This window comes from Saimiri boliviensis, chromosome 4, assembly GCF_048565385.1.
Source record: "Saimiri boliviensis isolate mSaiBol1 chromosome 4, mSaiBol1.pri, whole genome shotgun sequence".
Classification (NCBI taxonomy): Eukaryota; Metazoa; Chordata; class Mammalia; order Primates; family Cebidae; genus Saimiri; species Saimiri boliviensis.
Genome location: NC_133452.1, coordinates 11,539,111 through 11,560,511, shown reverse-complemented (window position 1 = coordinate 11,560,511; position 21,401 = coordinate 11,539,111). Strand labels below are relative to the sequence as shown.

Here is a 21,401-nt window from a genome sequence, read left to right as displayed (position 1 = left end):
TTCCGACCCCACAGACAGACGGGGTGCTCTCTGCTGGGTGCTAGTGGACTCTGTCTCCCTCATGCATTTCTGCCCTTTGCGTTCCAGATCCGTTCTTCCCCCTCTCCTTCCTGGTGAACAGCTGGCTCCCAGGGATGCTGGATGACCTCTTTCAGTCCATGTTCCTGTGCGCCTTGCTGCTCTTCTGGCTTTGTGTGTACCACGGGATTCGCGTCCAGGTGAGCCACAGCCCTCCGCACCGCCTTGGGAGGTTACAGACTGTATCTTCCCTTCCCAACTCTGACGGCAGCCCTGAGAGCTGAATTTCTCCATGAAGACCCATCTGAAGACCCATACTCAATGAAAAAATGCACGTCGTGTAGAATTACCAACTTGGTTTTCTTTATTTCTTACTGTTTTTTTTTTTTCTTCTTAGGGAGAAAGAAAGTGTTTAACTTTCTATTTGCCTAAATTCTTCATCGTTGGACTATTATGGTTGGCTTCTGTTACGCTAGGAATATGGCAAACGTGAGTAATTCTATTTGTGAAACGTCAGTCATGAAAAGCATTTGACAAAAGTGGAAAGGCCAGGCCAGGCACGGTGGCTTGTGCCTGTAATCCCAGCACTTTGGGAGGCCAAGGCAGGCAGATCACTTGAGCTCAGGAGTTTGAGACCAGCCTGGGCAATATGGCAAAACCCCTTCCCTACCAAAAATTAGCTGGTTGTGGTCACGAATGCCTGTAGTCCCAGCTCCGTGGGAGGCTGAGGTAGGAGGATCGCTTGAGCCCGGGAGGCAGAGGTTGCAGTGAGCTGAGATCTCACCACTGCATTCTAGCCTCGGTGACAAAGTAAGACCCTTCTTAGAAAAAAAAAAAAGAAAAGTAGAAAGGCCCAGAATCAAACTGTGTTTTGTGAACTTGTATAAAAGAATTGGCTTTCAGTGTATCTAACTTGGTGGCACAGTAGAGCCCCCTTATCTTTGGGAGATTTGCTCCCAAACTCCCAGTTACTACCTGTGGGCTTGGATCCTTATATATACCTGTTTATACCCCCCCAGTTACTACCTGTGGGCTCGGATAGTACTGATCCATATATATACCTGTTTATACTCCCCGGTTACTACCTGTGGGCTCGGATAGTACTGATCCATACATATACCTGTTTATACCCTCCAGTTACTGCCTGTGGGCTCGGATAGTACTGATCCATATATATACCTGTTTATACTCCCCGGTTACTGCCTGTGGGCTCAGATAGTACTGATCCATATTTATACCTGTTTATACCCCTTTACCATGCTTTTCTTTTTCTTTTTCTTTTTTTTTTTTTTTTTTTTAGACGAGTAGGAGGGTGACTAGTCACAGTCTGCTCAAAAACACAGGCTGCAGAGAACAGGATTTGGATTGATAAACTCCTAGTACCCTCACATCACACTCCTCCATTGCTCCTACCCTGGAGCATTTTGGCTGGGAGGCAAAACCCCGGTGCTATCATGGGTATCCCTTTACCCCTGATTCCACACCCAGAAGCTGGAGCCGCATGACCTGCGTCAAGGAAAAAGACCCCGTTCTGGTTTTCTGTGTTCCAATCGGCCCTCCAAACACATCCTCCACCTGGGACACAACCTTCAGGCCAGCCAGTGTTGTGTCAGGCTGCTGGTTGCCCTTTTCTGGGAGGCTTCTGAGGACTGTAGCCTCTCTGCTTAAAGACTGTAGAGGCAACTGGTGTTCTCTGCCAAGCGGCCGTGGTGTGGGAGAGTGGATCTTTGGCCTTAGCAATCTCTAGGGCCCTATGCAAGGCCAGGCCCAGGTGGGCACACTGGCAAAGGCTTTTGGGAACCTGGCGAGGGAGGACGTAGGGAGCATCTGTTTCCACAATGATTCTCTCCAGTGGGATCTGCTTCAGTGTTTTCCCGGGCCTCCCAGGCGGACGAGTATGTCAAGTCTGCCTTGAGGCCCACTGACCTGTTGAGAGAGTACTTCAGCAGGAGTGTGATGGCCGGGGAGCTGCCGGTGAAGCAGTGCTTATGGATCTTGTAGTCAGAGGACACACGTTTTCTCATGATGTCCAACAGCTCTTCATCAGCTTCATGACGGTGGATCACTAAGGGCTTCTTTAGAGACAGCCAGCTGTAGCCGTCTCTCAAATACCTTTTGCTGTTGTGGGACAGGGGTGGTTTACTTGTAGGAGTAATCAAAGCCTATTTCTCCAAATGCCACAGCCTCAGGGTGTCTTAAGGCGTGTAAAAGATTGCTTCCTTGGCTGGGTGCAGTGGCTCATGCCTGTAATTCCAGCACTTTGGGAGGCCGAGGTGGGCAGATCACGAGGTCAGGAGGAGATCAAAACCATTCTGGCCAATATGGTAAAACCCTGTCTTTGCTAAAAACACCCACCCACACACACGCACACACAAACATGCAAATTACCTGGTCATAGTGTTGCACACCTGTAGTCCCAATTACTTGGGAGGCTGAGGGCAGGAGAATTGCATGAACCCAGGAGGTGGAGATTGCAGTGAGCCGAGATTGTGCCACTGCATTCCAGCCTGGGCGACAGTGCGAGGCTCTGTATCAGGAAAAAAAAAAAAAAAAAAAAAAAAAGATTGCTTCCTTGACCTTACTATAGTAAGGTGCAAAATGAGGGTGACAAAGGCCCACCATATTAGATTATCTTTCAGTAGATCCTCCTGTAGGCAGCTTGTCAGGGTGTGAGGATAACAAAAGTCTGAGACGTAGCCCTGAAATTCCTTAGAGAAGGAGCTGTTATAAATTCTTCTGAGCTTAGTCAAGGTCCCTTTGAAAGGCAGCTTGGAATACAGCATGTCCAAGTGACAGTGGATGTTATGAAGCCATCTAGGCCTGGCTCCAGTGGCTCTTTGGCAGCGAGCTGGATGCGTGTCCTCCATAAGGATGTTGTGGTGTCTCCTCTTGGAATGTTCTTTTCTCCTTCACCTCTTTTTCTTCCAAGCTTCTGGTAAAGTTAAATGGATGAGAATTGTGGGACCTGCCTTCCTCTGAGGCCTCCTCAACTCTGGAGGTGTTTTGGGAGCTCACTGCAGAGTTGAGGGCATCGACAGGCAGCTCTGGCCGCTCCTCCCAGCCCGTGCTGTGTCGTCGCTGCTGCCCACAGAGGGTAGCCAGAAGGCTTGGGGCGGCTGGCGCACTGGCTGCCATACTCACGCCAAGGACTACTGTGCAAATGAGGCGGATACATGACATAGTGATGAGAGAAGAAGGCTCCGGAACGGCTCGGGGTTTGAGCAAGACAGGTTCCTCCTGAGAGAATCTGACCATGGAAATCTCCACATCAGACCAGTTGCTTCCTGAAGAGGGGCGTGCTCCACCACCACCTTCCTGCCTTTACGCTTTGGGATTTCTAAATGAGAGAGTCATTCATAAACTAGGGGTGGAGAACGTTTGTCAATGGCCATCCCTTGGTCCCCAGGTGGCTCCTCACTGGGTCTGTCCTGAGGGTCTGTAACTACCGTCCATCATGGAAGCTGCTCCTGTCTGGCATAGTCTGGGCCTCCTCCACTCCCCGCTGGGACTGACTCTTGATCCTTCTGAGCAAGGGTGACTGTTAGGACACCACAGTGTCCCAACTGGGACACTGCTATGCTTGGTTTTGCCCTAGTGACAGCCTCATTGACTTTTTGGCCTCGATTTCCCCTGGATGCCCTGGTTAGCCTTCAGGTAGATCATGCGGAGCCCTGATCTCAAAGTCTGTCCCTCTTCCTTTTCTGGACCTTGTTGGGTTCCTCAGTCATATCATCCTGACCCTCAGCTTCAGCTGCAAATTCAGAGTTTATGTAGTTAGGAGAGCTATCTTTGGAATCAGCCTTTAAGCTGCAGGCTTCCTTTTCTAGAGAAGCTATTTCTTCTAGAGAGTAGTTGGGCAGAACATGGAAGGGTTCTCCCTGACAAAAGGAACCCCCAAGGCTGGGCGTGCTGGCTCATGCCTGTAATCCCTGTACTTTAGGAGGCCGAGGCAGACAGAATACCTGAGGTAATGGGAGTTCGAGACCAGCCTTAGCAACATGGAGAAACCCCTTGTCTACTAAAATTACAAAATTAGCCAAGCATGTTGGTACATACCTATAATCCCAGCTACTTAGGAGGCTGAGGTGGGAAAATCACTTGAACCCAGGAGGCAAAGGTTGTGGTGAGCCAAGATCACACCATTGCACTCCAACCTGGGCGACAAGAATGAAACTATGTCTCAAAAAAACAAAAACCAAACCCAGAGTGCTCCGAATTAGGTAGCCTTTTTTGCCAAATGCCACAGTCTCGGGGTGTCTTAGGCTTATAAAAGATTGTTTCCTTGACCTTACTATCCCAATGTGCAAAATGAGGGTGACAGCCAAAGCCCCCCCGCATACTAGACCACCTTTTAGTAGATCCTCCTGTAGGCAGATTGTCAGGGTGTGAGGATAACAAAAGTCAGAGACGCAGCACTGAAACTCCTTAGGGAAGGAGCTGTTATAAATTCTTCTGAGCTTAGTCAAGGTCCCTTTGAAAGGTAGTTTAGAATATAACATGTCCAAGTGACAATGGATGTGCCCGAGGAATGTGGCTGAATAATGTAAGAGTTAAAGGGCTGGGTGTGGTGGATCATGAGGTTAGGAGTTCGAGACCAGCCTGGCTGTGATGCTCACACCCCTGTCTCTACTAAAAATGTAAAAAACCTAGTGGGGCGTGGTGGCAGGCGGCTATAATCTCAGCTACTTGGGAGGCTGAGGCAGAGAATTGCTTGAACCTGGGAGGCAGAGGTTGCAGTGAGCCGAGATCATGCCACTGCACTCCAACCTGGGCAACAGAGACTCCCATCTCAAAAAAAAACCAAAACGCTAAATAGGAAAGGATCATGAAAAGCAGCTCAATAGTCAAAGACAGGTTTATTTCGGAGAATAAACCTGAGAGGGGCTTCTGGCAGAGGTAGGTCAGAGGCACTGTGTCTTTAACAGTATTTAAGGGTTAAGGGTGGAAGAGCTTATCAGAGGCTCAGAATGTTTCTGTATCTCTGTCTTGTTTATCTGGGAGGGAGAGTTGTGTATCTGTTTCCACACATCTTCCTGCAGCTGCATGCATACTCCCGGAGTCTGCCTTTAGTTTGCCTGTCTTAGTGCATCTAAAGGGAAAGGAATGTGCTTGCTCGGGCCCACTGTTTTACTTGGGCCTGTTGTGTGAATGTGGTTCCTTGGTGGTTCCTTCTCAGTGATGCCTGTTCCTTCATTCCTAGCTGGTCTTTTTCCACAACTGGGACACTCTCCTATGCTTGGTTTTGCCCTAGTGACAGCCTCTCATTGACTTTTTGGCCTCGATTTCCCCTGGATGCCCTGGTTAGCCTTCTGGTAGCTCATGCGGATCCCTGATATCAAAGTCTGTCTCTCTTCCTTTTCTGGAACTTGTTGGGTTCCTCAGTCATACCATCCTGACCCTCACCTTCAGCTGCAAATTCAGAGTTTGTGGAGCTATGAGATTTTTGGAGTCAACCTTAAATTGCAGGCTTCCTTTTCTGGAGAAGCTATTTCTAGAGAGGTGTTGGCAGAACGTGGAGGGGTTCTCCCTGACGAAAGGAACCCCCAAGTGCTCTGAATCAGGCAGCCTTTGGTGGTGGTCCCGCCCACACTGGTGCTGGAGGCATGTGGGGTAAGAGCGTAAGAGTTAAGCAGAGGAAAGAAAGAAGCGGCTCAACAGTCAAACACAGGTTTATTTTGTAGAATAAACCTGAGGGGCTTCTGGCAGAGTTAGGTTAGAGGCACTCTCTCTTACATACTAACAGTATTGAAGGGTTCAGGGCGGGAGAGCTTATCACAGGCTCGATTTTTTGTGTCTCTTTGTCTTGCTTATCTGGGAGGGAAAGTTGTGTGTCTCTTCCCATACATCTTCCTGCAGCTGCAGGCATACCCGCCGTCCCCCAGTCTGCTTTTAGCTTCCCTATCTTAGTACACATGAAGGGAAAGGAATGTGCTCACTAGGGCCCACTGTTTGACTTGGGTCCATTGTGTGAGTGTGAAGTTTGGTGGTCACCCAAGAGACTTTCCCTCCTCTCTCTGTGCCCAGCTTATCTGTGTTTCGCTGTCTGCTCTTTCTGGCTGCTTGTTGTTAGAAGGGAAGTGCTTTCCTTGAAATGCATGAGGCTAGAAAGGGAGCTGGAACTTAAAAGTAGCGGTGTTAGACTGAGATGACCGTGCTCCTCCTGTGTCGAGGAGGAGGAGTCATTTCTGCGACCGGATGAGCCCCCAGGATAACGTCAGAGAGCAAGTCACGTCGTCGTCCTCCTGGGCGCTCAGGTGCTTGGGGCTGCCGGCCCCTCCTGAACAACACAGATCTCTGAACTGGCCGCATCTCCTGGAGGCAGCTGTGCTTGCTGGGACACCTTCCCACGTGCTGCTCCAGTGGTGTACTTGACCTTGCGCCATTCCAACGCCATGGACACCTTTCCCTCTTCTCTCCACCGCCCATCACAGTGCTCAAGGTCTCAGAGATGCCAGGGTGCTTCGGAAAAGTCCCAATGACCTGGCATTTACTAAAGGCTTTGCTTCGGTTTCCAAGCTCACAGTGTGTTTCTGAAGTCACCAAGTTCTTCTGTTTGCACAGGCTACTTCAGAGATGCCTAATCGCCTAATTGGAGGCTACAAAGTGCTTCAATTTAGTTTTCAATACAAAGCTTTTCAGAGCTGTCAAAAGCGCTTCCAAAGATCGCAAGGTGCTTTAAGGTCCACACATGGCTGCTGGACCCGTGGGCTCCCACAGCCCATCCACCAGCCCTGGCTGGAAGGGGCCCAAGCTGCCCCTAAGAGCCAGTGGCACCCCCAAAGGCCACCTCCGGACAGCCCACCTGGCTGCCCCACCCGGCCCGACCTCCACCAAAGATGAGACTACTCTGACCTCCCCAGTGCCCACCCTGCTGGTAGGTTTTTCTCTATACATAACACACCTATGATAAAGATTATGTTAGGCCAGTAGTAACTAATAAAATAGAAAAACTATAACAATATAAGTTACATGACATGCTCTCTCTCTCAAAATATTCTGTTGTCCTGTACTTTTCTGATGATGTGAGATGATCCGATCTCTGCGTGTGGGATAAGCGTGGGGCATGGTGTAGGCATCATGATGTAGCGCTAGGCTGCTCCTGAGCTTCCTGTGACATGTCAGGAGGGTCATGCAGCCATGACGGTGTCGGTGGCTGTGTGTCAGGAGCAGATGATGTGGATGACTAACAGGCGAGCTGCGTATGCAGCGAGGTACACGGGACAAAGGGGTGGCGCACGCCCCTGGGTGCATTGTGCAAGGTGTTATCACGCTGTCAAATTGGCATGCAATTTAACGCTTAGGAACTGCCCTTTTCTGGAATGTTCCATTGAATGTTTTCTGACTGCAGTTGATCTTGGTTAACTGAAACTGCTGAAAGTGAAACCACAGATGGGGGGACAGCTGTGTGACTTGAACTGACACATTCGTTTTTGCTTAAATGGCTTGTAGAGAATCCACCATTCTACCGGTCTAAGATGGAAAATAAAAAAGACCCATGTCGTTTTAGATGTCTCCTTTAGAGAGAGGAGATGATGTTGTAGGCGCGAATCTCAGGTGGCTCCCGGCTCTCCACCGTCCACCGACGCTCTGCTGCATCTACAGACCATCGGGCCCCTGTGCGCGCTCCCACGCTCAGATCTTTCTAGTGTTCTGTCCTGTAAGATGGCCTCACAGCAGCAGAAACCTAGCGTGGTAGCAGCCTGGCTCGCATGAATAGTACTTGTGCAGAGTAGTTCCATTTCCAGGTGGGACTTCAGAGCCCAGCGTACCTGGTTTCATGCCCCACTAACCCAAGCAACAGCAGTGCGTCACCCCATCTGCTCCAGTCCCCTGTCCCTGAGTCCCTGCCATCTTAGCAACCTGTTTTGATTTTTGAAAATTAATCTCATGGAAGTTTCTATTTGTTTTTATCGCTTTCTTTGCTTACTTGTGTATTTCCTAGTACCCGTTATGTGCCATTAAAAAGGTGACTGGAAAAGCAGCTCTTAAAACTGCAAGAGAAATAGTACAGGATCTTGTGTAATAAAAAATACTGCAACTTTCCAGTACTGGTAAGTGTGGACAGTTGGTAGGATTGTATGCTTTTTCCGTGTGAAATACGAAATTCAGGATTTCTCATAAATTTAGGATTGCTTTCTAAAAATGCTTCACTATTGGTAGCAAGTAGTTTACGTTAATAAGTAAAAAACCCCAAAAAGTCAATACGAAGAAATGTGAAATAAAAAGTAAAGGTAGTTATTAATCTGTAATGATTTATAATGTCAATTTTTAGAGTTAATGAATTACACGATCCAATGTACCAGTATCGAGTTGACACCGGAAATTTTCAGGTAAGAACTGTTAATGAAGCCTACGACTTATTCTTCTTTATAAAGTTACTGAATTTTGTGACTTCAGTTGTTCTGTTGAGCTTGTCACCTGGCTACTTGGGATTCCCGACTATAGAAAGTTTAAGGGTGGAAGATTTGGGGGAAAGTTGTTTTTTTTTTTTTGAGACGGAGTCTCGCTTTGTCACCAGGCTGGAGTACAGTGATATGATCTTGGTTCATTGTAGCCTTCGCCTCCTGGGTTCACATGACTCTCCTGCCTCAGCCTTCTGAGTAACTGGGACTTATAGGTGTGTGCTGCCACACCTGGCTGATTTTTGTATTTATTTATTTGTTTTTTGAGGTGGAGTCTTGCTCTGTTGCCCAGGCTGGAGTGAAGTGGCACGATCTCAGCTCACTGCAGCCTCCACCTCCTGGGTTCAAGCGATTCTCCTGCCTCAGCCTCCCGAGTAGTTGGGACTGTAGGCTCATGCCACTACGCCCAGCTAATTTTTGTATTTTTTAGTAGAGACGGGGTTTCACCATGTTGGCCAGGACCAGTCTCAGTCTCTTGACCTCATGATCCGCCCCAGTCAGCCTCCCAAAGTCCTGGGATTACAGGTGTGAGCCACCACGCCCAGCCCTAATTTTTGTATTTTTAGTAGAGATGGGGTTTCACCATGTTGGCCCGGCTGGTCTCGAACTCCTGGCCTCAAGTGCTCTACCCATCTCAGCCTTCCAAAGTGCTGGGATTACAGGCGTGAGCCACCGTGCCCGTCAGAAAAGCTCTTTAAAACTGTGTGTTTACTCCTAGTCTTTGGTCTGTGGCTGATGGCAGTGACAGTCCCTGGAAGGATACAGCCGAGGCCATGTCACTGTGGCTCTGGTCGGCTGCTCTTCCCTTTCCGGTCAGGTGTCGGCAAGCACCAGCCACGCAGGCTCTGGAATTGACCCCGGAGCTCATGTCCGTTGCTGAAGGAGACACTGAAGAGCAGAGGCTTCTCTGTGCTAAACACGCCGGTCTAGTCCAGTCCCTTTGCTTTACATAAGTCCCAACTAAGGGTTCTTTGGAGAAGAAGGATCCCAATTCCTGCTGTGCTGTCCTGCACTCTCAGCCTTGACCATAAGAGGGGAACTCTGGCGCTGAGAGGGCAGAAAAGGGCTGGGGTGTGGCCTGGGCCGGAGCCTCAGAGGAGCGGGGACGCATCAAGGGCACTGTCCACCCCGCGGCCTTGCCCTCCACAGAACCCGTGGGCCTGCCTTCCCCGTCACAGCTCTGTCTTTGGAAAAGGGCTTTGGGTTGCTGTAATGACCTTACAGAACTGTGGTTTTTTTTAGATCTTAGGGCCTCTAATTTCATTCAAGCCTCTCGTGTCACAGATAAGGAAACAGAGGGCCGGAGTGGTTGAGACAGCATGTGGATTCCCGGGGCCCAGCCTGGGTCTTTTCTTGGATACATGCCGGCTTCCCACATGCAGGGGGCAGGGTGGGGAGCCAGGTCCTTGTCCCCAGGGGAGAGAGAAGACAGATAGTGGCCACTGCAGTGTGTGAGCACCTGCTGTGCCTGGACGGGTCCGTGGGGGAGGAGTTTGGGCTCTGCTCCGCTGATTTGCAAGGCCTGGGGCGTCGTCTCGGGGGAGATGCCTGTACTCATGGGGGGACTGAGCACATGGTCCCGATGGGACCCCATTGTTCTGCTTACTGGAGGGGCCTTCAGGATTTAAGTCCCTTCTAAAAACCTGTGGCTTTCCTGGCTGTGGCGGCGCCAGAAGGAGAAGGTCAGAGGCCCTGTTCTGACTCAAGTGCCGCCTTGCTTCCTTCTAGGGAATGAAGGTCTTCTTCATGGTGGTGGCGGCGGTGTACGTCCTGTACCTCTTGTTTTTGATAGTGCGGGCGTGTTCCGAGCTACGGCACATGCCTTATGTGGGTAAGTGCCCCTTTCAGAATCACTCGGTGCAGGGGTGGCTCAGGAGTGACTCAGGTGGGGTAAGAAGTGGTTGGAGTCTCCCAAGCCAGGGGCCTTCCCCGAGGGCCCAGGGACTGGTCCATCCCCACAGGCTGGGGACCAGGGCACTTGGTGCCGGGAGGCTACAACAGGCCTAACAGGTTACTCTGGCCTTTGGGGCCATCAGTGGCCTGCGTCCTGTGGGACTGCACCCTGCAGAGCAGGGAGAGTCACCCTGAGCTTGCGGGATCCTTCTCCGAGTCTGTCCCTTCAGAGGATGGTGGCTGTGGCCTCCCTGGACACCACCCTGGCCCTGGAAGGGACCAGCGTTCTCCTGTGCCGCAGGTGACTCCGGGCAAGTCTGGCAAGAGGGGAGGAAGCGGGGGGAGGAGCATTTGTACAAAGAGCTTTGCTTCATTTTTTTTTTTTTTTTTTTTAAATTTTCAAAACAAAATGAGATGAGAGTGGAATGTACTTCCAGGGTTGTTAATGAGAGTTTCTTTGTTTTTCAGATCTCAGGTTAAAATTTTTGACCGCATTGACTTTTGTAGTACTTGTCATTAGGTAAGAAGACTTAATTTCTTAAAAAGAGCAAAACGGAATTTTACTTTTACGGTGAGGGGTTCCTGTTGTGGAGTGGATTTCAGGGTCCTTCTAGCCCAGTAGACTCATGAGGTTAGAGGGCCTCCCACCAAGGTGGGCAGTGAGCGGACGCCAGCTTGGAGAGCACGTTTTCGTTGTAAGTGGTGGGGACTGGAGCGCGTTCGCTCGCGCGCACTCGGCCTGCGCGGGGCGTGTTCCGTCCTTGCTGTGCCACCTGCCATATGTGCGGCATGCAGTCGTCGGCTGGACGGTTGGAATTCTACACGACAGATGTGAGCACACTGGGAACCTCAGGATCCTTGTGGTTCCCCGAGGACAGGACTCTAAGCGCGAGTTAGGACAGCAGACACCCTTGAGCAGAGCAGCATGCTCCGTTGGCGCCATGGGGGGGCTATGTGAGGCGAGGTGGGCTGGGTCCTGTTGTGACAGGGAGTGGGGTCAGCCCAGGGGCTCCCGGGGCAGGCTTGGCTTGGCCTGAGCGCCCCGGACCTCCGTGGGGACTGGTGCTGGCCAGTTGGTAGAGGAACAGAGAGGGCTGGGAAGTTGTTAGATTCCAGATCAATTGGTGGGTTGTTTATGGTTTGTCTCTTTCTCCTAAAATCAGAATCCAGAAGAGGGAAAAATGTAGCTGCTCCTTTCCTTTCTAGGTTGTTTGGATGGCAATTAGGGGGATATCGGCCCTCTTGCTTTATGGGAGTGACAAAGGGCTTCTGGGAGTCGGCCCTTGTCCTAGCTTTCTAGGTGGGCTCTGGGGGTCCCCACCTTGTGGAGGGCGAGGACTGAGATAGGCATCCCTATGAGTGGCATCCCATCCCTTGGAGTGGGAGCTCAGCTCGGACTTGGACTCAGATTTCTTTCAGCATCAGAATTTACTCAGAATGATACAGCATGTGTGTTTTAACTGTTAGGCTCTGTTCAGTGCTAACTGTGTACTGCGTCTCTGTGACGTCTGAGACACTATCATACACCCTTACATACAGGCTCACTCACACAACCTCATTCTGACTCCCTCATAACCTCTCACACACTCACAACCTCTCACACCCTCACACACACCCTCACTCACCCTCACACCCTCTCACACGCCTTCACACATGCTCACACCCTCACACACACCCTCACCCTTAAACACCTTCACACACTGACACACCCTCACCTTCACTCACGCCCTCACACCCTCACTCTTACCCTAACCCTCACACCCTCACACACACCTTCACCCTCACACATGGTCACACACCCTCAAACACGCTCACCCTCACACATGCTCACACACCCTCAAATGCTCACACCCTCACACACGCCCACTCTCACACAAGCACACCCTCACACACCCTCTCCCTCACACACACCCTCACACCCTCTCACACACACACACCTCACTTATGCGCACCCTCACCCTCACTCACCCTCACACTCTCATCCTCTCACATCCTCACACCCTCTCTCACACCCTCACATACCCTCGTTCACACACCCTAACCCCTCACCCTCACCCACCCTCACCCTCACACCCTCACCCACCCTCACCCACCCTCACCCCCTCACACACACCCCCTCACACCCTGACCCTCACCCCCTCACACCCTGACCCTCACACCCTCACACACCGTCTCACACCCTCACACACACCCTCACACCCTCACACCCTCACACCCTCACCCTCGCCTTCCCTCACCCTAACACCCTCACACCCCCTCACCCTCCCTCACCCACTCACACCCCCTCACACCCTGACCCTCACCCCCTCACACACCCTGACCCTCACACACCCTCACCCTCACACGTCACACACACACACCCTCACCCACCCTCACTCACTCTCACCCCCTCACACCCCCTCACCCTCACTCAACACACCCTCACCCCCTCACACCCCCTCACACCCTGACCCTCACCCCCTCACACACCCTGACCCTCACACCCTCACACACCCTCACTCTCACACAGCCTCACAGCCTCACTCTCGCACCATCACTCACAACCTCTCACCCTCTCACACCCTCACCCCACTCACCCTCATTCTCACATCCTCACACTCACCCTCACATTCTCAGTCTCACATCCTCACCTTCAAACTACCTAGCCCCCGAGGTGGGAGCTGCTGTCTACTGTTGTTGGCCTCTGTCTCAGAAGTTGCTCTGCCTCGTGCTCTCTTCTCACAGGAGTGTTAGGGGAACGCATTTATCCTACACATAGTGCCCGAGTGGCTGCCCTGGCAGGCGGGTTCCTGTCGTGGGGTTTATGTTCCCACAGAGGGAGACAAGTAGCAAACAAGTAAAGACACTGCCTGCGTGCCATGCCGCAAACGAAACGGAGATGTGACTTGCGGAGGGGACGGAGTGCGCCATAGATGAGTGGTTTGGGGATGTGACATTTGGCTGGGGACCTGAGGAGGAGCCCTGAAAGCTGTGTGTGGCTGCTCCAGGCTGCAGAGCAGGCGCTGGCAGCCTGGGTGGGTGTCAGTGTGGCAAGTTGCAGGGACAGCAGCATGGTGGGAGGTGAGCAGGCGTGGGCACGGTGGCAGGTGGAGCGGGCTCTCGGGTCCGGCTTGCGTTTTGCCGTGGGGGCCGCTGGAGGGGCTTGAGCTGGGGAGGCGGAGGGTCTGGTGCACATGTCGATGAAACCATCTGGCTGAGGGTGGCACGTGGGAGGTGAGGGGGAAGCAGGTGGGGAAGGAGCCTGTGACCTGTGCTACCCAAGGCCTCCATTGTCATCTGTCACTGGGCGGGAGTCTGAACTAAAGGTGCATTGCCTTAGTCACTGTGGAAGTCACTGCGACTGACTGGGAAGGTTTTCCTGTGTCTGGAAGGGGAGCTGTGGCTTCCCCTAGGGGAGGGCTGCTCTGTCACAGGAGACAGTCTCGAAAACCTGAACTGTGAGAGCAGGGAAGAGCATGTGCTGAGGGACTTCAGGGCCCTGAGTGGAGAGTGACCAGGTCGCAGCAGGGTTCATCCGATCTCTGCAGCCAGCTGGTGGGTCTAGCCTACCTAGATCCGAGACCAGAAACCAGAGGCAGGGACTCTGTGCCCGTGTGTGTGTGTGTCGTGTGTGTGTGTGTGTGTGTGTGTGTGTGTGTGTGTGTGTGTGTGTCTAGCCTGACTAGATCCGAGACCAGAAACCAGAGGCAGGGGCTCTATGCCCATGTGTGTGTGTGCATCTGTGCATGTGTGTGGAGGTTCCCATGCAGAAATCGTAGTGTGCAGAGAGAAAGGCTGAATGGGGTGAGTGGAGCCTTCTCTGAGGCTAGCGCTGTTTTTAGGCATGGTCACATACTCTGCTGCTCTGTCTTTTTCAGTATCGCCATCCTTTATTTGCGATTTGGAGCACAAGTGCTGCAAGACAATTTTGTAGCAGAGCTGTCCACTCACTACCAGAATTATATCCTTTTAACTGGAGGCCCCGGCGCGGGAGGCCTGCTTAGTGCCGGCGCGGTTGGTGGCTCAGGTTTGCCCCTCTTGAGAGGAGACGGATCCGCTCCTCGAGTCCCGTTCCCTGGAGGCCTCATCACTGCCGAGAGGTGTCTGAGTTGGCCCGGCTGCAGCCCCGGGAATGGGTGGCCTTGTGCCTCCTCTGTAGACAAGAAGCTTGGGCCCGAGGGCTCAGCAGTTCCCCCAGATCAGGTTTCGGGTGGCAGAGCCCGGCTCAAAACCCAGGGAGGGTTGGCGCTCTGGAGCGTGCCCATGCCACCCTGCTTTCCACCCAGAGGGGCGGACAGCGTGTGCCAAGTGCAGTGCAGTCACTCCTGCACATCACGGGAGTCCGGGCCCCGCTGCCCTCCAGCAGAGCACTGTGGGGTGGCCGAGGGCTGCTGTGAGCCTCTGCTAGGGCTGTCTCCCTCCCCATCACTGAGATGTATCCAGGGGCATAATAGTCGTGGCAGGCTGAGGCTGTGTCTGTAGAGAAGGCCTCATAAAGTCCTGGGACCCCCTTCGATTCCTCCTGTGCCCCAGGCCAGTGGCGCAGGGCTGTGGCCTCTGGGGAGCCCTGCCCCTGCCCAGAGGTCCAAGAGCTTATATGTGTGCTTTCCACTCCCCCTCGATGGGGACATTTCAGGAGTTAATCCTTTAAATCTTGGGTTCTTTCTTTGGGACTTACTGTGTCCCTGTTAATGTATGAATCAATACACAGTTTTTCAGATTTTTGTGACTGAATTTTATGTTAAGCTTTTATCAGATTTTCTTAGGGGGCCATAGTCCAGAAAATGTTCAGAACAACTGGTTTGAGAGTTTGTTCATTATTGTGTCTGAATACCTTGGTTCACCGCATGCCTACGGCCTTCTGCCCTTCTCTTGTAACTTCATCTCTTCTGGCCCTGCTCTCGGTGTGGTGACAGGAGTGCCACCACATGGCTCAGTGGGTCCAGGTTTCCACCGACGTGAGAGGCCGCAGTTCACCTGTTATTGACTGTGATCTTGTAGAGTCCTTGTGACCCTGGCTGTGGGCGTGAACCGTGGCGTCCTGATGTCTGGGTTATGGCCCCCATGCACTGTCTGGTACTTAGTACTAGAAGGGGCTGCTGCTGGCGGGAGGTGGTCAGGGTGCTTCAGAGCCACTGACTGAGGCGTCCAGGCGCTTTGTTCCTTCCCTTAACAGTGCTACCAGCCGAGTTCTTATCTTTCTATGGCTTGCTGAACTTTTATCTCTACACCTTGGCCTTTGTGTACTCTCCGTCGAAGAATGCCCTCTATGGTAAGCCACCCTGGGGCTGGGCTCCTGGCCAGGTATCAGGCACAGAAGCTTGTGTTCACCGTGACCCACTCCCTGGTTTTCCCATTCATCTGGGCACCATGATTCCTAGTGGTTTCTCTTGGCAGAGAGACAGTGAGTTTAAATGCTGAGCTCTGAGACGAGTTGGGGCCCAGCACACGTGGAGCCTGTGTCGTGGCATTCCCATGCAGAGCTGATACACTCACTTTGTTAGTGTGCCCTAGGATAGCCACAGGTCCATCAGCCGGACGAACTCAAGTCTGTCAACTACAGACAGTTCTCAGCTTATGCTGTCGAGTTTGGGATTTTTTTTGACTTTACAATGGTGCAAAAGCAATTCACGTTTGGGAGGAATCAAACAATTCTTTGTTTTAGTTTCAGTACAGCATTCAATAAATTCATGAGATAGTCCAAAGTTGTATTACAAAATAGGCTTTGATCCCAGCACTTCGGGAGGCCAAGGTGGGAGGATTATTTGAGGCTGGGAGTTCGTAACCAGCCTGGTGAACAAAAGAGAGACCCCACCTCTAGAAAAAATTTAAAAATTAGCCAGTTGTGGTGGCATGTTCCTGTAGTCCCAGCTACTTGGTTGGCTGAGGAGGGATGATCTCGCTTGAGCCCAAGAGGTGAAGCTGCAGTGAACTATGAGCACGCCACTGCACGCCAGCCTTGGTAACAGAATGAGACCTGTGGCTAAAAAAAAGGCTTTGCATTAGATAATTTTGCCCAACTGTAGGCTAATGTAATAACATTTAAGGCAGAAGAGGCTAAGCCATGATGTTCAGTGCATTAGGTATAGTCAATGCATTTTAATGATATTTTCAATTTAACAATGGATTTATCACAACATAACCCCATTGTAAGTCAGGGACCATCTGTAGTAGTGTTGTTATCATTCAAAAAAAGCCAAAACATACAGAAACAGTCATCTGGAAATGAAACGAAAACAACCCTCTTGCACAGGGAATGAAATGGATGGGAGCCCTCTAGAACACAGGCAGGCCCGCCCCGCCCCGACACATCTTACCAAGCGCTGCCACGTTCCCAGCTCCTTCACGAACGGCATCTCACTTAAGCTTCACAACAACTTGATGATAAACATGTAATTGTGCCCATTTTACACAAGAAGGCATTCAGAAGCATTAGCTTGCTGCACGTCCAAGGACTGGGCGGGGGCAGGCATGGCAGAGCCAGGTGTCCTGGGGCCTGTTTTTGGCTCCTCACGTCAACAGGGAGAGCTCATGCGAGGGCACCAGCAGGCCTGCCTGCGCTTTCCCACCGGCCGCCTCCCTCAGCCTTCAGGACGTCCATGCCAGGCAGGCCAACCCATCCCTGTCTTATAGATGAGAAAATAGCCTTGTGAGATTTGTTGAGGTTCGTACAGATGTGCCAGCATCTGCAATTTGAGTCCAGCCCTTTCTGACTCCCGTCCTTTGTCGGGGACAGCGTCCTGCCTGTCCAGGCTAATCGTGTCAGTGGCTGGAGATGAAAATGCTCTTGTTGGTTTTCAGAGTCGCAGCTGAAAGACAACCCTGCCTTCTCCATGCTCAATGACTCCGATGACGATGTGATTTATGGGTAAGGCCCTGTCCCTTAGAAGGCCGGCGCACCTTGGGCATCCCGGTGTGGCCTTGCATGCTTACTTGAACGGGTTACTATTCTAAAATTATTTTCACGGGATTAAAGCATTTACCTGGGAGTGTCCTGTGGTTCATGGTTTTCTGTTTTCCCAGTATTCGGGCTTAGATGTGGTGGTATTCCTTTCTTTTGGATACCTGTGGGGCAGGAAGAACTCTGCTTTCTGGACTGGTGGGCCCTGGGGGTGGGGTGAGGAGGACGGGGTGAGCAGTAGCAGCTGGAGATGGAAGATTGAGAGAGTGAAGCTATGAGCGAGTTCCTGCTGGAATGGCGTGTCAGTGCAGAAGAAGAAAATAAAGAGCTGTCAGAAGTCAAGACAGTCTCAAGTGAATCTCTTTGCTAACAGGAGCGACTATGAAGAAATGCCCCTCCAGAACGGCCAGGCCATCCGAGCCAAGTACAAGGAGGAGTCGGACAGTGACTGAGCCCCTGCCAGGCCAGTGAGGTGACAAGGTGCCTGGATGCTTTCCCTGGTGACCGTTTCCCAACCGTCCCGTTTGAGTTTTCTCCAGCAGAGATTTCCTGTTCCTTATTTGTTTATATATTTTTTAAAGGAAAACCAAAACTGAAGGCAAATTTAAATGTTTAGCCAATTTATTGTCATGGTAGCTGTGAGAAGAGAGGCGCTGATAAAAAGTTTGAACAGCCAAATCCTTTCTACAAAGATTGCAGACGAGAGTGCATGTTTTCAGTGATGAGGAGGAAATTACCCATTTTTAGTGGAGTGAAGTATGTCCTTTTTTTTTTTTTTTTAATCATCCACCGAGTCCAGGTTCGTGGGCAACCCTGTGACTGGGTCCACAGCGTGACAGCATTACCCGCTCGCTTCCCTTCTCTTTGGTAGTTTGTTGACCCTTTCAACTCAAAGGAAGCCTTTTCTGTGGCTGCTTCAGGGCAGTCCTCCTTCATTGAGCGGCTAGTGCCCTGGGTAACCAAGTGGCTGAAGTGATGGGTCACTTACATAGCCTGTGTTTTGTGCATTGTGCGAGTTACAACTCCTCGGGAATGGAGGATGCCTGGGTTCCAAGCCTTTACATCACCACAGGGGAAGTAATAGTGTGGAGCTCTGGGGAGGGTTTGATAAGCTGAATAAGGAAAGGCTAAGATAATTTGCAGGTTACCAACTCCCGTGGGGAACGTCTTATTGCCATGGTGCTTTTCAGGGGCCTGTGTGTGCACACACATGACTGTGAGTGATTTCCCTGTGGCTGGTGTGGGCAGGAGAGGAACGCTTACTATTCTAATAAATAGCAGTTTCTGCAGTTCTGTTGAATATGAAATGCAATAGAGTTTTTATTTTTTTTTTTATTTTAAAAATTAAATAAAAGCGAAATGAAGGCCCAGGCGCACTGGCTCACACCTGGAATCCCAGCACTTTGGGAGGCAAAGGTGGGAGGATCACTTGAGCCCAGGAGTTTGAGACCAGGCTGGGCACATAGGAAGACTCCAACTGTACAAAATACTAAAAAAAAAACAAAAAAAAACTAGGCCTGCTAGGACATGCCCGTGTAGTCCCAGCTACTTAGGAGGCTGAGGTGGGAGAAATGCTTGAGCCCTAGAGGTTGAGGCTGCAGTGAGCCATGATTGTGCTCCTGCACTCCAGCCTGGGTGTCAGAGCAAGAACTTGTCTAAAAGTAAAGCTCAATGAAAGATAAATTTTTTTTTATTGCATTTTAGGTTTTGGGGTACGTGTGAAGAACACGCAAGATTGTTGCGTAGGTACACACAGGGCAGTGTGATTTGCTGCCTTCCTCCCCATCACCTATAGCTGGTATTTTTAGATTTATTGGCAAAAGTTTTTAAAATTGGTATTTTGAAGCAAAAAGAAAAATGTTTTAAATGGTTCATGGGAAACCTAGTTGGGTAGACGGCAGCTGGTGCAGAAGGGGTTCGCTGTCCTCCATGCGTCACGTGGCAGTCAGGTAGGGACAACCTCCTCCATGAAGTCCTTGGCACCGCTGAATCTGTGGCATCGTACAAGGCCCTGGAGCTTCCCCGTTCCTTTTAGTCAAGGTCTCCATATAGAAGTCTCATGTGGACATCTCCCTTGCTTTCCCCTTGACCTCTACAGTCACACCTCTGTTAACGTCCGGTAACTGTGGGCAACCTGACCGATGCCGTCCTGGCGAATTGAGGTCCAGAAGATGATAGTTCCGAAACGCAAGCAGTACCCAATTTTTTCCTTCATCTATGCACTGACTCATATTACCATGCAGAGCTTCAGATCATCATCCACGTTAAATAGTGCTAGGATCTTAGAGATGTTCATGAGAGACTATTTGTTATGACTCTGTATCTTTCCTTTTAATTTAAACTTTAGTGATACTTTTAATATGGAGTCTATTCACACTTGTTTAAAAAAACCTTGTAAATATGAATATTTAAGGAAAGTGTAACTGCAAGGGTAACTCAAGTTTACATGATTTTTAAATTTGCAGTGATGTGGTGACTTCTTTGTTTGAAAAAAATTTTCTGTTACCAAATTTTACAACTTCTAATAAGACTACTGTAACTATAATTTTATGTAAACTAATGAAGACTTGTGCTGATGAACATATTCTGTGATACAGTTTACAACTTTTAATCATTGTAAAATAATCATCCATGATTTGGAATGCTGTTATTTATCAGTAAATGTAAAATATTTGAGGCATTTAGCCATACACACACTAGAACTTTTTAAAACTTATCTTTGTCCTATACTGTAATTATAAACTGATGACTATTATCTTTATACATTGAGTCTTCATGGCATCATTGAAATGAAAAATATGGGATTATTTATTTACTTTGTGTAACTAAGTTGGAAATAAGAAAAAAAAAGTACTTAAGGGGAAAATGTTTATCGTGTATTTTCAAATTGTTTTCCCTGGTATATCACAAATGTTAACATACTACGTGCCCCATGTACAATTTTGCTTAAACTCTATAGCAGTTGGCATATAGAATATGTGCCGTAAGTATCGGGTTAAAACACTAAAGTCTGCCAGAAACTTTTGACAGTAGCAAGAAAATTGTCTTTCTGCAAGGAGAGTTTTGCAAACTGAAAGGGCTTACTTTCGTTTTTTCATGGTAATGGCGTTAGTAACATCATCTCTGGGATTTTTTAATACTGGTCCAGTCTAGGGGAACTGGAAGATGACCAGAGGTATTTCAGTTTCCCTAGGGAGAGCTTCGTTATCCATGTGGATAGTAAGTCTGCTTGATTTATTATTAAATCATTACAGCAGTGATGTGGTGCCATTTTTCTCTCTCTCAAGCCCCATTTGAAAGGCTAGAGCAGAGATGTATACGATATTCAAGGTAAGGCTGTTACTGTACATAACTGCAGATTGCAATCAAAGTCTAGATACATTATGTAAACCCGGCCCACTAATTGGGGAGGCTACAAGACAAACGTCACCAGCGTCAAGTATTTTATGAACTGTTTACTGAGGGTAGTTGTGTTAAATAGTATGTTATAATGTGGTAAATTAGTTCCTGAATCCTCTATCATAGGAAAAACACATCCTCACAAAAGGGATGTCTCTCTGAACACTTAGTGAAGATGAGACTTGAAACATGAAGTATTTGTGTATTGTGAGCATTTTAGAAACCAGTTGCCTTAGAGGTTGGACTTTTGGGGGGAAAAAAAGAAGATACAAATCTTTCCCCCTGGCCGAAGGGAAGTTGTGTGTCTGTGACATCTTGTGATGCTGTTTATCTTGGTTTGACATTGGAGATACGCTGGTAACCATACTATGAAACAGAAGAATTTTCTGCTACTGAAAACTGCCTTTTTACAAAATGACTGTAAATATTTGTAAAAATTACACTAAACCTTAAGCCCAAAGGGAGAGGTAGAGCCGTGTGTGCGGGTGTGAAGGAGAGGTAGGGCCGTGTGTGCGGGTGTGGAAGGAGAGGTAGGGCCGTGTGTGCAGGTGTGAAGGAGAGGTAGGGCCGTGTGCGCGGGTGTGGGCTGTCTGTGGAGCACAGTGCCACCCCATCACAGTTGTTGCTGTCATCAGGCAAAAATGAATGTTTGTTTATGGTAAGTTGTCATGTTTTGCGAATGGTTTAATTCCGACGCTACCCTTCTGCTAAATGTTAATAAATTTTTAGTATTCACTTCTGTCTTTATTTGCTTTTTGTGTGTGGAGTTAATTTGGCCTTGCAGACATAAATGCTTGAATAAAGCAGCT

The 21,401-nt window shown here is 49.8% G+C and overlaps 1 protein-coding gene across 5 annotated transcripts in view; it reads left to right on the top strand.

The window, feature by feature from the left end:
- Positions 1-21,327, top strand: part of TMEM181 (transmembrane protein 181) — a 105,163-nt gene extending 83,836 nt beyond the window's left edge. For 4 of the 5 annotated variants that reach the window (XM_074397185.1, XM_039467639.2, XM_010344310.3 and 1 more), the window contains exons 9-18: positions 88-218; positions 416-507; positions 8,291-8,348; positions 10,149-10,251; positions 10,782-10,833; positions 14,171-14,253; positions 15,475-15,564; positions 17,094-17,160; positions 17,567-17,673; positions 18,898-21,327. In XM_074397185.1, the coding sequence (XP_074253286.1) occupies positions 88-218; positions 416-507; positions 8,291-8,348; positions 10,149-10,251; positions 10,782-10,833; positions 14,171-14,253; positions 15,475-15,564; positions 17,094-17,160; positions 17,567-17,645 (755 nt within the window). In that variant the 3' untranslated portion in view covers positions 17,646-17,673; positions 18,898-21,327. The remainder of the gene's footprint in view (positions 1-87; positions 219-415; positions 508-8,290; positions 8,349-10,148; positions 10,252-10,781; positions 10,834-14,170; positions 14,254-15,474; positions 15,565-17,093; positions 17,161-17,566; positions 17,674-18,897) is intronic. The other variant, XM_039467636.2, reaches the window with a different exon arrangement.
- Positions 21,328-21,401: the final 74 nt, after the last annotated feature.